The sequence below is a fragment of the Ranitomeya imitator genome, chromosome 3 (assembly GCF_032444005.1).
Source record: "Ranitomeya imitator isolate aRanImi1 chromosome 3, aRanImi1.pri, whole genome shotgun sequence".
Classification (NCBI taxonomy): domain Eukaryota; kingdom Metazoa; phylum Chordata; class Amphibia; order Anura; family Dendrobatidae; genus Ranitomeya; species Ranitomeya imitator.
Window position 1 is genome coordinate 481,456,492 of NC_091284.1, and position 17,393 is coordinate 481,473,884.

At 53.8% G+C, this 17,393-nt stretch overlaps 1 protein-coding gene and 1 long non-coding RNA gene across 3 annotated transcripts in view; one reads left to right on the forward strand and one right to left on the reverse strand.

Annotated features, from left to right (window-relative positions):
- The window catches only part of LIMS1 (LIM zinc finger domain containing 1), a 150,918-nt gene that overhangs the window by 32,726 nt on the left and 100,799 nt on the right, over window positions 1–17,393 (reverse strand). The window contains exon 1 of one of the 2 annotated variants that reach the window (XM_069757564.1): window positions 8,646–9,000. The exons of the other annotated variant lie outside the window; for it this stretch is intronic. Coding sequence (XP_069613665.1) covers window positions 8,646–8,752 — 107 coding nt within the window. The 5' untranslated portion in view covers window positions 8,753–9,000. Of the gene's footprint in view, window positions 1–8,645; window positions 9,001–17,393 lie in introns of those variants that run through there. 2 annotated transcript variants of the gene reach the window in all.
- Window positions 4,484–17,393, forward strand: part of LOC138670331 (uncharacterized) — a 100,068-nt gene continuing 87,158 nt past the window's right edge. Inside the window, exon 1 of the long non-coding RNA XR_011319320.1 lies at window positions 4,484–4,597. This is a non-coding gene — a long non-coding RNA (uncharacterized lncRNA). The remainder of the gene's footprint in view (window positions 4,598–17,393) is intronic.

Genomic DNA, 17,393 nt, shown 5'->3' on the forward strand with positions numbered 1-17,393 from the left:
ATGGGGCATCAGCGTACTCGGGATAAATTGGACAACAACATTTGGGGTCCAATTTCTCCTATTACCCTTGTAAAAATAAAAACTTGGGGGCTACAAAATCTTTTTTGTGGAAAAAAAAAATATATTTTTTATTTTCACGACTCTGCATTATAAACTTCAGTGAAGCACTTGGGCATTCAAAGTTCTCACCACACATCTAGATAAGTTCCTTGGGGGGTCTAGTTTCCAAAATGGGGTCACTTGTGGGGAGTTACTACTGTTTAGGTACATCAGGGGCTCTACAAATGCAACATAACGCCCACAGACCATTCTATCTAAGTCTGCATTCCAAAACGGCGCTCCTTCCTTTCCAAGCTCTGCCGTGCGCCCAAACAGTGGTTTACCCCCACATATGGGGCATCAGCGTACTCGGGATAAATTGGACAACAACTTTAGTGGTCCAATTTCTCCTGTTACCCTTGTGAAAATAAAAACTTGGGGGCTACAAAATCTTTTTTGTGGAAAAAAAATATATATTTTTTATTTTCACGACTCTGCATTCTAAACTTCTGTGAAGCACTTGGGCATTCAAAGTTCTCACCACACATCTAGATAAGTTCCTTGGGGGGTCTAGTTTCCAAAATGGGGTCACTTGTGGAGGTTTTCTACTGTTTAGGCACATCAGGGGCTCTCCAAATGCGACATGGCGTCCGATCTCAATTCCAGCCCACGTGGTATATAACACAGCCCACGTGGTATATAACACAGCCCACGTGGTATATAACACAGCCCACGTGGTATATAACACAGCCCTCGTGGTATATAACACAGCCCACGTAGTATATAACACAGCCCACGTAGTATATAACACAGCCCACGTAGTATATAACAGCCCACGTAGTATATAACACAGTTCAAGTACTATGTAACAGTGTGGACACCATATCCCCGTTAAAAAGAAAAAAAAAATTAAAAAGAAAAAATAGTTATATACTCACCTTCCGTCGTCCCCTGAGTCCAGGCGAGGCGTTCAGCGATGCTCCTCGAGACGTTCCGGTCCCAAGAATGCATTGCGGTCTCGCGAGATGATGACGTAGCGGTCTCGCAAGAGCGCTACATCGTCATCTCGCGAGACCGCAATGCATGGCCCGGAGCGTCGCGATAAGCGCGAAAGGCCCCGGAAGGCGAGTATATCACGATTTATTTATTTTTTTAAAATTATTTTTAAAACTAGATCTTTGTACTATTGATGATACATGAGCAGCATCAATAATAAAAAGTTTGTCACATAGGGTTAATAGCAGCGTTAACAGACTGCGTTACACCGCGTTATGCCGCGGTGTAGCGCAGTCGGTTTAACGCACTGCTACAACGATATGTGGGCGGCGGACGCTGACTGGGGGGGGGTGGATATATATGAGGGCTCTCAAGCAACGACCAATCAGCGACTTGGGATTTCCGTGACAGACAGAAAGACGGAAGTGACCCTTAGACAATTATATAGTAGATACATAGATGTTTCTATCCATATATCTATCTGGCTAATTTCACACATCAGGTTTTTGCCATCAGGCACAATCCATTAAAATCATGCACATTTTCCGTTCGCTCTCTTTTTTAAAAAAAAAAGCAAAACAAAAACGGATCAGTTGCATCAGTTTTTCACTATTTGCACCAAATCCGTTTTTTCAAAAACTCGCCGGATCCTGTCTGACGGAAACAAACTGATGTGTGAAAGTAGCTTAACTATCCATATATCCATCTACATCTATCCATCTCATTCCTTCTATCATCTATCTCAGGCCGGCCTCACACTTGGCGTAGGAAAATACGGTCAGTTTTGTACTGGCACAATACGCAGAAATGTTCCCAAAACAGTGTTCTGTATGTAATCTGTTGGCAAGGTTGGCAAGACTTTCATTGGCGGAATTTTTGCGCAATACGCTGACAAACGCAGCATGCTGCGATTTTCTACGCCCGTAAAATACGGCTGCAAAATATACGGCATATAGGAGCTGCCACAGTCCGTATGCAATGCGTTGCTTTTGCGCCTCTCATACGTCCGTAAAACTAAAAGTGTGACGCCGGCCTCATTCCTTCTATCGATCTATCTCAATCCTTCTGTCTATCTGTGTCTAACACAAAAACCCATACAAATCCGCATGGAAAAAAAAACATAACAAAACCGCACCTGCGTTTTCTGGCAGGAGAGGGACGAATCTGCAGCAGAAATTCCTAAGGCAAATCCGCAAGGTGTGCACACACCCTTAAAGGGAACCTGTCACCCCGAAAATCGGGGGTGAGGTAAGCCCACCTGACCTTTCCGGCGCCTGCGCACTGCAGTACTTTGTTCTGCCCTCAACAGGGCAGACAAAGTACGCCTGCGCCGGAGCTGAAGATCAGAAGAGGACGTCTTGGAATGAAGATGGGAGGCGCCGCAGCGGACCAGAGACGCCCATCCGCCCGGACCAGCAGTGGGACCGCTCCTGGGTGAGTATAATCTAACGTCTTTTTCTCCTCTTTCAGGTAACATCGGGGGCTTATCTACAGCATTACAGAATGCTGTAGATAAGCCCCTGATGCCGGTGGGCTTACCTCACCCGCGATTTTCGGGGTGACAGGTTCCCTTTAAAGAATCAAAGAATAGGAAATCTGAAACTGGACATGCTAGAACCTTATCTCCCACAACATCATCTGTCCATGGGGCACGTGGGCTTTAAGGCCCTGTTCACACTGTTTATGCAGTCTGTCTGCATGCTGCGCTTGAATCCTTGAAGAACAGGCTTCAGACAGAATCCCTAATGTAGCCATAGAGTGCAATGACACAAATAGAATTCCAATTAACTTTTTTTTCTTTTTCTCTGATGGGATCAGTCTTTCTAGTTGGGCACAAGAATGTTTTTATTGTGGATTCAGAAGGAATTCCTGGACCCACTGTATGATTGCAGTGTGAACAGGACCTCACAAACATCATATGCCTATGACATACAATTGGCTATATACCTGAAACAGTCAGTGAAAAGCAGACATGCAACTGGGGCGGCATTTGTGTGATGTCCATTTTTATTTCTTCGCTGACCAATGTTTGATAAAAGCAAATGGCGATATGTCCTTATTTGATTTATGAACCAGTTGTTAGTGTGATATCAGTGAAAAACACCAACAGCAGACCTACGTCAAAATCCGAATGCGAAAGGAGTCATTACACAAAAACCACAGCACCTATACATGTACTGACTCTAATGCCGCAGTCACACAGTCCGAGCACAGGCTGCAATTTCACCAACTAGCCCTGGGTCTCCTGATCTGACCTTGACTCCCTATTACATGCCAATGGGGTTGCAGAGTTTGGGTCAGAAGCCGGAGGCCCGTTGGTACATTGTAGACCGTAACACATGGATGTGTGAATGCAGCCTGAGGCTCAGTCAACATATTTTTCCTGAAGCTACTCATTGGAACCCGCAGGAGACATACGAGGCAGACTCAGATTTCTGCCACAAATTTTCCATGTTAAGGGTATGTGCACACGATGCGGATTTTGCTGCGGATCTGCAGCGTTTCCGCAGCTGCGGGTCCGCAGCAGTTTCCCATGCGTTTACAGTACAATGTAAACCTATGGGAAACAACGCTGTGCACATGCTGCGGAAAAAACCATGCGGAAACGCAGCGGTTTACAATCCGCAGCATGTCACTTCTTTCGGCGGATTCCGCAGCGGTTTTACAACTGCTCCAATAGAAATCCGCAGATGTAAAACCGCAGTGAAAACCGCAGAAAAACCGCGGTAAATCCGCAGCGGTTTCCCACTGCGGATTTATCAAATCTGCTGCAGAAAAATCCGCAGTGGACCATTCTACGTGTGCACATACCCTAAAAGTTGTGCGTCCAATTGAATGGCGCTAATCAGTGTACAGCTACCTGCATTACATACAAAAAAAAGAGATCAGTCATCTGCATATCTGGTTTTCATGTATGTGTTGGTAAAAAGATAGTTGTATGAACTGCAACGTGAATTTCATTACGAAAAGGAGGACGTTTGTGGGTGATTTTTATGTGGATTTTGGGACAGAGTCTAATATGAAAACTCTGAATATAAACTACAGGGATCTGCTCATTTGTGCAATCACAACATTAGGCAACAGGCATATGTGTACTAATATTTCCCCATACATAATGGACCCCACTGAAGAGCTAGGAGATGGAAACTGGTAGCTTGGATAGGTGGGTTTTTTTATTTTTGGAAGGCAATTGCCCATCAGCACAAACATCTTTGATAGTAGCTTTATCATAGTCATTTGCTTCTATATTCAGCCCATTATAAAGTGTAAGAAAATAAAGCTGAAATGTTCTGATAGTTTACATGTATGCTAAAAACCAATCCATTAATGCTATCAGTCACTGACTACATGTCATGGAAAAAATAGCTGCTGTGCAGTAGGGCACAGCGTGTGGAGGAGGAGACGGCATGCTTCACATACTGACACCCTGGGGCTACAAATAAAGAAGGAAACCAAATCTGGTAAACCTCTGCTCCACGTGTAACCTTATTCACACAGTGCTACACATCCCGTGTGGCTTTATACCTGGAGAGGATATACACGGCGTGTGCCAACACCGCAGGTAGGCACGATGACAAATGACTATGCTATTCTTTGTAGTATTATTGGAAACCTTGCGGCCATTAATACACACAAGCTAACTTGTAGGCTGATGTCCACAAAGATTTTGGCTACCATCGTCTAAGCGGGATAATATCCCTGTGCTGAAACTGCCAAAAGACTAGCACACTCTCGTAGATTATAGGTTAAAAAAACTAAATCGTACATGAATGATAAGCTTTAAATTCTCTGGGTTCCTGCACTGTTTTAAGTGTGAGGGTCTGGAACCCTACCAAAACCACCACATGAGAGTCGTACAGGCTAATCCCAGCTCTTAACTACATTTCAAGGTTGAATATGGATACACCAGTAATTCATGGCTTGGGAACGTGTACGTACTTCCCTATAGATCTACTATAGGACACATGGAAAGGACCTGCTGGTATCTATCAAGTCACACCAGATACCAACAGATTGTACATTTGATCAGTCACCACCCGCCCACTCTGTTTAACATGCACATTCGGTTATATCCATTGTAAACTTGGTGCCACTACTGAAACTACATTACCTCATCTTAACCTGCTGCTCCCCCACCTCCCCATGCATTACACTGCAGCTCAACCGGTTATTAGTGCCCAAGCTTCCTGGTATGTTTTTAATAGACCCACCAACCAATGAACAAGAAAACAATGAGAATAAGCTACAAGCAGATTAACCACTTGTGATAAGAGCTCCTATACCGTGTATTCTGAGTCGGAGGATCCATTAATGATTGTCGTTCTGACAAATGCAAACAATGAAAGAAATTGAATGGAAACAGACACCTGCATAATACCGCACTGCATGTCAATGATGAATCACGGATACACAGCCTACTCAATATCCTGTTTCTCAACCAGATTTACGTATTGCAAGGCTAATAAAGAAGAAGAGCTCAAACTGCCTCGGTACAGCTCCACCATACTAGTGTTATGGGTTGTATTCCTACATCTATGGTGGATCATTTTTCAGCCATTTCACAACTTATAACTAGTCTGTCAGCTTTTTAGACTTGCCATTAAATACCTCTTATGCACGGCTCAGACCCATGCCACAGGACAGACATACAGGGGAACACATCTCACACTGAAATCGTTACTAACTCAGGTGGAGACAATGTCGGCACCAGTAGAAGCAGCGCCAGTGTGTGGAGAAGGGCTGAGCGAAGAACAGTGCTGCTGAGGGACGTATAGGGATGTGCTTATACAGGATCCATGTGATGTAGCAGTCTTGTCGGCTCTGGATAGTGCAAGGAAAATGCTTCTACTTGTAGGATGGGATGCTGTTCATCTCCAAACAAATCCAGTGCAGGATGTTGTATTGTAGTGGTCACCATAGCACTGATGAGGCTCTGGGAATGTTATCGCTGCAGCTTGATCTTTCATGTAGGCCACCCAATCGGCCTCTGCAGGACCTAACCTGTGTAAAAATTCATCCTGCACAATAACTCTCACTGAACCTAGAAGAACAACTGCAGGACTGACAATACAGAAATCGGCACCTGGACGCACAATAAATACAGGCTATAGGATTGGAATAATGACTTATGGGTCTGTAGTTACAGTATTATGTATACACCATAGGACATCAGATGTTCTGTAGTTACAGCATATCATATAGTTGGCACTGTACACGGTATACTACAGTATGTGCACAGACATCAGATGGTATAAGCGGGTCATTTGTGACTGATATAACACATACTATGACCTGTTTTCATTGTTGTAGTGTTCAAGTGTACATTAGGGCCTACATCTACCAGGTTATAGTAAATTTTCTTCCTTACTACCCAGTATAGCCTTTTAAAGTCAAGTCCCCTAACTGCCCACAATAGGGTATAACTAGGATCGGGAAACAGGTTGCAGGTCGCTTCTTACAGGATCAGTGCACTTTAGTCATGGACACATTAGGGGGAAATTTTGCGATTTTGACTTGAGGTTGTGTGGTTGATTTTTGTGGAAAGTTGTGGCCATGCAATATAACTGGCAAAACCTTTCACAACTGTAAAATAGCAAGATTGGTTTGGTACAGAGGACTGTGTGTCTAAAGATCACCCTGAACAAGTTGTGTTCCTGCAATATCTTAAAATTAGTCACACTGACTGGTCCCTCTGTCAGAGGTACATCAGAGCATGGCACCTTTGGTGGCAATCAGCACATGTGCAGTGTACAGATGAAGCATATGCTGCAGACCACAGCACATGTGAGACTGACGCCAAGGTTGCAGTGTGTGGACATATCCTGGCCACAGAATCTAAGACAATGTGCCCATGTTCTGGATGTAGCAACGCGTATGTTTGCTGTGTCCAAAACGCTGCATTCTATTGTACAAATGTACATCTGCATGTGATCATTGAACCGTGTGGATTCATTGTGTTCAATACATTCTATTGATGTCGTTTTTGTTGCGGAAGAGAAAGTGACATGCTGCGGTCTGGAAAGAGGCACCACTTGTCAGTGTCTGCAGGTGATACACATGGTTGACATGGGATTTCTAAAAATCCCATCCACTAGGCTGTAATATCTGGCCAAACTCCCCAAACTAACATGGACCCCCATATAAGTGAAAAGGGCCCGGTCATACACTTTCATGCGTCCACGTCGGATTTTCCTGAAGTACCTGCCTAAAAGCGGTATGTGAGAAGAGTCGGATACTATTACGCTGGCAATATCAGGAGTTTACACTTCTTAGGCTAGGTTCACACTTGCGTTGCGCAGTCCATTCAACAAATCCGTTAAACGGACTGCACTAACGCAAGTGCCGACTTTGGCACTGCGCTAGCGCAAATGGAGCATCTGCTAGCTCCATCTGCGCTAGCAGTGCGCAACTAGTGACGGCACAACATCGCTAGAGCACGCCATTGCCAGTAATGGCAGCGTTAACGGACTACGTTACACCGCGTTATGCCACGGTGTAACGTAGTCCGTTGAACGGGTTCACACAACGCAGTGTGAACACAGCCTTATTTTTAACCGTTTCATACAAAATGGCCTCTTTATATCTTCGTGTTTCAGCTTTATCATAACTTTCTGACACTGAATCAGAAAGCAGAGAGCCAAGGCCTCTTTCACACATCAGTTTTTTTGCCATCAGTCGCAATCCGTCGAATATTGAAAAAAATAGACTTGTATTAGCGACGGATGACCTCACGTTTCATCCGTTGTTCGCCGGATCCATTGAAAATTGTATATCTGGTGGCCGGAGACAACATTTAACGTAACATTTTTGTGTCCATTGAAAAAACTCGTTTGCTCGAATGGAAGCCAATGGGCGCTGGATCCATCAAATGACTGAATGTGACGACGGATTCCGGTTTTTTTTTTACTGAGAATGCTCTGATCCAATTAGCTAGATCTGCTAGTCAGATCCGTCCAAAAACTAATCCGTCGCATCAGTTTTTCACAAACTGGTGAAAGATCCATCGAGCCAACGGATTGTGACTGACGGCAAAAAACTGATGTGTGAAAGGGGCCTAAACCAGCACATCTGTGCAACAACCCTGTAAACTTGCCTCCAAGATGTAAGAAGTCCACCTTCCCCAATAGCCACAGGGAGCAGATCACCAGCTTTAGATTGGCGCTGGGAACACACACACCTTGGCAGCCACCAAGGGCACAGAGCATATGTCTCGGTAGAATATACCCAGTACACTCCACTTTACCACTATGGCATTATGGACTAAAGCAAGGGAAATAAAGGGAAACAAGGAGGTTTAAAGGAGAACTAGTCAGCACAAATATTCATGTACAAGGAGGTTGCCGCCTAACCCTAGAAGCCAGGTCCATACGTCCTATATCGCAGGTAATGAAACCCAGCACAATGTCAGCCATTAGCACAAGAATGGCATCCCAGCCCCCAGGATCGGCCCTGGCAGCCCAGAAGCAGTCCTGCCACATTCTTCCCCACAGCCCCTCAGTCAGCACTGGCAGCAGGGGAGAGCAGGAGCCGACGGATTAACCCCTGCAGCTCGGGGGAACGCCGCCTAGGTCAGCAGGGGCCGAGCCCAGCTCCAGAATCCCAGCACTCACCTCAGCTTCTCTCCGTGGAAGCCATTGAGCCCCACGCTGTCAGGACGCTCCTTCCTCCTCCTGTACAGGTCTGACTGTGTCAGCGCTTTCAGTTGTAACGCGCTCATAATTTTTTTTTTTTTTTCAGAACACAAAAATGTAAGAAGGTAGAGACAAGCCGTGCGGCTGAGCGTAGCCCGCAGACACAGTGCACCGGCCGCACACCTGCACTACAGGCGGAGGGGCGGCCCAGCACGGAGCGCTTCCTGTTTCTCCACAGCACACACCCAGCACGGGCCGTATCACCTGCACCTATGGGCAGCGGCTGCTAGCGGGAAGGCGGCTCTGTCCTCTGTGCACACTGTCATTATTGTGCTCAGTGCAGTCACCCACACAACAGAAGGCCAGCTGTGTGCATGAGAGGACAATGCAGAACAACAAGACCGAGAGCATGACAGCGCTATGGTACAAGTAGTCATAGCGTCCTACACACTACGAGGCACAGCACAGGGGCCCGCCATCTCCTCAGTCACACTGTACAAGCCCCGGGTCCTACACACAAGGCTGAGACCACAGGTGCCCCGCCATCTCCTCAGTCACACGGTGCAGGCCCCGGGTCCTACACACAGAGCTGAGACCACAGGTGCCCCGCCATCTCCTCAGTCACACAGTACAGGCCCCGGGTCCTACACACAGGGCTGAGACTACAGGTGCCCCGCCATCTCCTCAGTCACACGGTGCAGGCCCCGGGTCCTACACACAGAGCTGAGACCACAGGTGCCCCGCCATCTCCTCAGTCACACAGTACAGGCCCCGGGTCCTACACACAGGGCTGAGACTACAGGTGCCCCGCCATCTCCTCAGTCACACGGTGCAGGCCCCGGGTCCTACACACAGAGCTGAGACCACAGGTGCCCCGCCATCTCCTCAGTCACACGGTGCAGGCCCCGGGTCCTACACACAGGGCTGAGACTACAGGTGCCCCGCCATCTCCTCAGTCACACGGTGCAGGTCCCGGGTCCTACACACAAAGCTGAGACTACAGGTGCCCCGCCATCTCCTCAGTCACACTGTGCAGGCCCCGGGTCCTACACACAGGGCTGAGACTACAGGTGCCCCGCCATCTCCTCAGTCACACGGTGCAGGCCCCGGGTCCTACACACAGGGCTGAGACCACAGGTGCCCCGCCATCTCCTCAGTCACACCGTACAGGCCCCGGGTCCTACACACAGGGCTGAGACCACAGGGGCCCCGCCATCTCCTCAGTCACACGGTGCAGGCCCCGGGTCCTACACACAGGGCTGAGACTACAGGTGCCCCGCCATCTCCTCAGTCACACGGTGCAGGCCCCGGGTCCTACACACAGGGCTGAGACTACAGGTGCCCCGCCATCTCCTCAGTCACACAGTACAGGCCCCGGGTCCTACACACAGGGCTGAGACTACAGGTGCCCCGCCATCTCCTCAGTCACACGGTGCAGGCCCCGGGTCCTACACACAGGGCTGAGACCACAGGTGCCCCGCCATCTCCTCAGTCACACGGTGCAGGCCCCGGGTCCTACACACAAAGCTGAGACTACAGGTGCCCCGCCATCTCCTCAGTCACACTGTACAGGCCCCGGGTCCTACACACAGGGCTGAGACCACAGGTGCCCCGCCATCTCTTCAGTCACACTGTACAGGCCCCGGGTCCTACACACAGGGCTGAGACTACAGGTGCCCCGCCATCTCAGTCACACGGTGCAGGCCCCGGGTCCTACACACAGGGCTGAGACTACAGGTGCCCCGTCATCTCCTCAGTCACACTGTACAGGCCCCGGGTCCTACACACAGGGCTGAGACCACAGGTGCCCCGCCATCTCTTCAGTCACACTGTACAGGCCCCGGGTCCTACACACAGGGCTGAGACTACAGGTGCCCCGCCATCTCCTCAGTCACACAGTACAGGCCCCGGGTCCTACACACAGGGCTGAGACTACAGGTGCCCCGCCATCTCCTCAGTCACACGGTGCAGGCCCCGGGTCCTACACACAGAGCTGAGACCACAGGTGCCCCGCCATCTCCTCAGTCACACAGTACAGGCCCCGGGTCCTACACACAGGGCTGAGACTACAGGTGCCCCGCCATCTCCTCAGTCACACGGTGCAGGCCCCGGGTCCTACACACAGAGCTGAGACCACAGGTGCCCCGCCATCTCCTCAGTCACACGGTGCAGGCCCCGGGTCCTACACACAGGGCTGAGACTACAGGTGCCCCGCCATCTCCTCAGTCACACGGTGCAGGTCCCGGGTCCTACACACAAAGCTGAGACTACAGGTGCCCCGCCATCTCCTCAGTCACACTGTGCAGGCCCCGGGTCCTACACACAGGGCTGAGACTACAGGTGCCCCGCCATCTCCTCAGTCACACGGTGCAGGCCCCGGGTCCTACACACAGGGCTGAGACCACAGGTGCCCCGCCATCTCCTCAGTCACACCGTACAGGCCCCGGGTCCTACACACAGGGCTGAGACCACAGGGGCCCCGCCATCTCCTCAGTCACACGGTGCAGGCCCCGGGTCCTACACACAGGGCTGAGACTACAGGTGCCCCGCCATCTCCTCAGTCACACGGTGCAGGCCCCGGGTCCTACACACAGGGCTGAGACTACAGGTGCCCCGCCATCTCCTCAGTCACACAGTACAGGCCCCGGGTCCTACACACAGGGCTGAGACTACAGGTGCCCCGCCATCTCCTCAGTCACACGGTGCAGGCCCCGGGTCCTACACACAGGGCTGAGACCACAGGTGCCCCGCCATCTCCTCAGTCACACGGTGCAGGCCCCGGGTCCTACACACAAAGCTGAGACTACAGGTGCCCCGCCATCTCCTCAGTCACACTGTACAGGCCCCGGGTCCTACACACAGGGCTGAGACCACAGGTGCCCCGCCATCTCTTCAGTCACACTGTACAGGCCCCGGGTCCTACACACAGGGCTGAGACTACAGGTGCCCCGCCATCTCAGTCACACGGTGCAGGCCCCGGGTCCTACACACAGGGCTGAGACTACAGGTGCCCCGTCATCTCCTCAGTCACACTGTACAGGCCCCGGGTCCTACACACAGGGCTGAGACCACAGGTGCCCCGCCATCTCTTCAGTCACACTGTACAGGCCCCGGGTCCTACACACAGGGCTGAGACTACAGGTGCCCCGCCATCTCCTCAGTCACACTGTACAGGCCCCGGGTCCTACACACAGGGCTGAGACTACAGGTGCCCCGCCATCTCCTCAGTCACACTGTACAGGCCCCGGGTCCTACACACAGGGCTGAGACTACAGGTGCCCCGCCATCTCCTCAGTCACACGGTGCAGGCCCCGGGTCCTACACACAAAGCTGAGACTACAGGTGCCCCGCCATCTCCTCAGTCACACAGTACAGGCCTCGGGTCCTACACACAGGGCTGAGACTACAGGTGCCCCGCCATCTTCTCAGTCACACTGTACAGGCCCCGGGTCCTACACACAGGGCTGAGACCACAGGTGCCCCGCCATCTCCTCAGTCACACTGTACAGGCCCCGGGTCCTACACACAAAGCTGAGACTACAGGTGCCCCGCCATCTCCTCAGTCACACAGTACAGGCCTCGGGTCCTACACACAGGGCTGAGACTACAGGTGCCCCGCCATCTCCTCAGTCACACAGTACAGGCCTCGGGTCCTACACACAGGGCTGAGACTACAGGTGCCCCGCCATCTCCTCAGTCACACTGTACAGGCCCCGGGTCCTACACACAGGGCTGAGACTACAGGTGCCCCGCCATCTCAGTCACACGGTGCAGGCCCCGGGTCCTACACACAGGGCTGAGACTACAGGTGCCCCGTCATCTCCTCAGTCACACTGTACAGGCCCCGGGTCCTACACACAGGGCTGAGACCACAGGTGCCCCGCCATCTCTTCAGTCACACTGTACAGGCCCCGGGTCCTACACACAGGGCTGAGACTACAGGTGCCCCGCCATCTCCTCAGTCACACTGTACAGGCCCCGGGTCCTACACACAGGGCTGAGACTACAGGTGCCCCGCCATCTCCTCAGTCACACTGTACAGGCCCCGGGTCCTACACACAGGGCTGAGACTACAGGTGCCCCGCCATCTCCTCAGTCACACGGTGCAGGCCCCGGGTCCTACACACAAAGCTGAGACTACAGGTGCCCCGCCATCTCCTCAGTCACACAGTACAGGCCTCGGGTCCTACACACAGGGCTGAGACTACAGGTGCCCCGCCATCTTCTCAGTCACACGGTGCAGGCCCCGGGTCCTACACACAGAGCTGAGACCACAGGTGCCCCGCCATCTCCTCAGTCACACGGTGCAGGCCCCGGGTCCTACACACAGAGCTGAGACCACAGGTGCCCCGCCATCTCCTCAGTCACACGGTGCAGGCCCCGGGTCCTACACACAGGGCTGAGACTACAGGTGCCCCGCCATCTCCTCAGTCACACAGTACAGGCCCCGGGTCCTACACACAGGGCTGAGACTACAGGTGCCCCGCCATCTCCTCAGTCACACGGTGCAGGCCCCGGGTCCTACACACAGAGCTGAGACCACAGGTGCCCCGCCATCTCCTCAGTCACACGGTGCAGGCCCCGGGTCCTACACACAGAGCTGAGACCACAGGTGCCCCGCCATCTCCTCAGTCACACGGTGCAGGCCCCGGGTCCTACACACAGGGCTGAGACTACAGGTGCCCCGCCATCTCCTCAGTCACACAGTACAGGCCCCGGGTCCTACACACAGGGCTGAGACTACAGGTGCCCCGCCATCTCCTCAGTCACACGGTGCAGGCCCCGGGTCCTACACACAGGGCTGAGACCACAGGTGCCCCGCCATCTCCTCAGTCACACGGTGCAGGCCCCGGGTCCTACACACAAAGCTGAGACTACAGGTGCCCCGCCATCTCCTCAGTCACACTGTACAGGCCCCGGGTCCTACACACAGGGCTGAGACCACAGGTGCCCCGCCATCTCTTCAGTCACACTGTACAGGCCCCGGGTCCTACACACAGGGCTGAGACTACAGGTGCCCCGCCATCTCAGTCACACGGTGCAGGCCCCGGGTCCTACACACAGGGCTGAGACTACAGGTGCCCCGTCATCTCCTCAGTCACACTGTACAGGCCCCGGGTCCTACACACAGGGCTGAGACCACAGGTGCCCCGCCATCTCTTCAGTCACACTGTACAGGCCCCGGGTCCTACACACAGGGCTGAGACTACAGGTGCCCCGCCATCTCCTCAGTCACACTGTACAGGCCCCGGGTCCTACACACAGGGCTGAGACTACAGGTGCCCCGCCATCTCCTCAGTCACACTGTACAGGCCCCGGGTCCTACACACAGGGCTGAGACTACAGGTGCCCCGCCATCTCCTCAGTCACACGGTGCAGGCCCCGGGTCCTACACACAAAGCTGAGACTACAGGTGCCCCGCCATCTCCTCAGTCACACAGTACAGGCCTCGGGTCCTACACACAGGGCTGAGACTACAGGTGCCCCGCCATCTTCTCAGTCACACTGTACAGGCCCCGGGTCCTACACACAGGGCTGAGACCACAGGTGCCCCGCCATCTCCTCAGTCACACTGTACAGGCCCCGGGTCCTACACACAAAGCTGAGACTACAGGTGCCCCGCCATCTCCTCAGTCACACAGTACAGGCCTCGGGTCCTACACACAGGGCTGAGACCACAGGTGCCCCGCCATCTCCTCAGTCACACTGTACAGGCCCCGGGTCCTACACACAAGGCTGAGACTACAGGTGCCCCGCCATCTCCTCAGTCACACAGTACAGGCCTCGGGTCCTACACACAGGGCTGAGACTACAGGTGCCCCGCCATCTCCTCAGTCACACAGTACAGGCCTCGGGTCCTACACACAGGGCTGAGACTACAGGTGCCCCGCCATCTCCTCAGTCACACTGTACAGGCCCCGGGTCCTACACACAGGGCTGAGACTACAGGTGCCCCGCCATCTCAGTCACACGGTGCAGGCCCCGGGTCCTACACACAGGGCTGAGACTACAGGTGCCCCGTCATCTCCTCAGTCACACTGTACAGGCCCCGGGTCCTACACACAGGGCTGAGACCACAGGTGCCCCGCCATCTCTTCAGTCACACTGTACAGGCCCCGGGTCCTACACACAAAGCTGAGACTACAGGTGCCCCGCCATCTCCTCAGTCACACAGTACAGGCCTCGGGTCCTACACACAGGGCTGAGACCACAGGTGCCCCGCCATCTCCTCAGTCACACTGTACAGGCCCCGGGTCCTACACACAAGGCTGAGACTACAGGTGCCCCGCCATCTCCTCAGTCACACAGTACAGGCCTCGGGTCCTACACACAGGGCTGAGACTACAGGTGCCCCGCCATCTCCTCAGTCACACAGTACAGGCCTCGGGTCCTACACACAGGGCTGAGACTACAGGTGCCCCGCCATCTCCTCAGTCACACTGTACAGGCCCCGGGTCCTACACACAGGGCTGAGACTACAGGTGCCCCGCCATCTCCTCAGTCACACGGTGCAGGCCCCGGGTCCTACACACAGAGCTGAGACTACAGGTGCCCCGCCATCTCTTCAGTTACACTGTACAAGCCCCGGGTCCTACACACAGGGCTGAGACTACAGGTGCCCCGCCATCTCCTCAGTCACACTGTACAGGCCCCGGGTCCTACACACAGGGCTGAGACCACAGGTGCCCCGCCATCTCTTCAGTCACACTGTACAGGCCCCGGGTCCTACACACAGGGCTGAGACTACAGGTGCCCCGCCATCTCCTCAGTCACACTGTACAGGCCCCGGGTCCTACACACAGGGCTGAGACTACAGGTGCCCCGCCATCTCCTCAGTCACACGGTGCAGGCCCCGGGTCCTACACACAAAGCTGAGACTACAGGTGCCCCGCCATCTCCTCAGTCACACAGTACAGGCCTCGGGTCCTACACACAGGGCTGAGACTACAGGTGCCCCGCCATCTCCTCAGTCACACTGTACAGGCCCCGGGTCCTACACACAGGGCTGAGACCACAGGTGCCCCGCCATCTCCTCAGTCACACTGTACAGGCCCCGGGTCCTACACACAAAGCTGAGACTACAGGTGCCCCGCCATCTCCTCAGTCACACAGTACAGGCCTCGGGTCCTACACACAGGGCTGAGACCACAGGTGCCCCGCCATCTCCTCAGTCACACTGTACAGGCCCCGGGTCCTACACACAAGGCTGAGACTACAGGTGCCCCGCCATCTCCTCAGTCACACAGTACAGGCCTCGGGTCCTACACACAGGGCTGAGACTACAGGTGCCCCGCCATCTCCTCAGTCACACAGTACAGGCCTCGGGTCCTACACACAGGGCTGAGACTACAGGTGCCCCGCCATCTCCTCAGTCACACTGTACAGGCCCCGGGTCCTACACACAGGGCTGAGACCACAGGTGCCCCGCCATCTCTTCAGTCACACTGTACAGGCCCCGGGTCCTACACACAGGGCTGAGACTACAGGTGCCCCGCCATCTCCTCAGTCACACGGTGCAGGCCCCGGGTCCTACACACAAAGCTGAGACTACAGGTGCCCCGCCATCTCCTCAGTCACACTGTACAGGCCCCGGGTCCTACACACAGGGCTGAGACCACAGGTGCCCCGCCATCTCCTCAGTCACACTGTACAGGCCCCGGGTCCTACACACAAAGCTGAGACTACAGGTGCCCCGCCATCTCCTCAGTCACACGGTGCAGGCCCCGGGTCCTACACACAACGCTGAGACTACAGGTGCCCCGCCATCTCCTCAGTCACAGAGTACAGGCCTCGGGTCCTACACACAGGGCTGAGACCACAGGTGCCCCGCCATCTCCTCAGTCACACTGTACAGGCCCCGGGTCCTACACACAAGGCTGAGACTACAGGTGCCCCGCCATCTCCTCAGTCACACAGTACAGGCCTCGGGTCCTACACACAGGGCTGAGACTACAGGTGCCCCGCCATCTCCTCAGTCACACAGTACAGGCCTCGGGTCCTACACACAGGGCTGAGACTACAGGTGCCCCGCCATCTCCTCAGTCACACTGTACAGGCCCCGGGTCCTACACACAGGGCTGAGACCACAGGTGCCCCGCCATCTCCTCAGTCACACTGTACAGGCCCCGGGTCCTACACACAAAGCTGAGACTACAGGTGCCCCGCCATCTCCTCAGTCACACGGTGCAGGCCCCGGGTCCTACACACAACGCTGAGACTACAGGTGCCCCGCCATCTCCTCAGTCACACAGTACAGGCCTCGGGTCCTACACACAGGGCTGAGACCACAGGTGCCCCGCCATCTCCTCAGTCACACTGTACAGGCCCCGGGTCCTACACACAAGGCTGAGACTACAGGTGCCCCGCCATCTCCTCAGTCACACTGTACAGGCCCCGGGTCCTACACACAAGGCTGAGACTACAGGTGCCCCGCCATCTCCTCAGTCACACTGTACAGGCCCCGGGTCCTACACACAGGGCTGAGACTACAGGTGCCCCGCCATCTCCTCAGTCACACTGTACAAGCCCCGGGTCCTACACACAGGGCTGAGACTACAGGTGCCCCGCCATCTCCTCAGTCACACTGTACAGGCCCCAGGTCCTACACACAGGGCTGAGACCACAGGTGCCCCGCCATCTCCTCAGTCACACGGTGCAGGCCCCGGGTCCTACACACAGGGCTGATACCACAGGTGCCCCGCCATCTCCTCAGTCACACGGTACAGG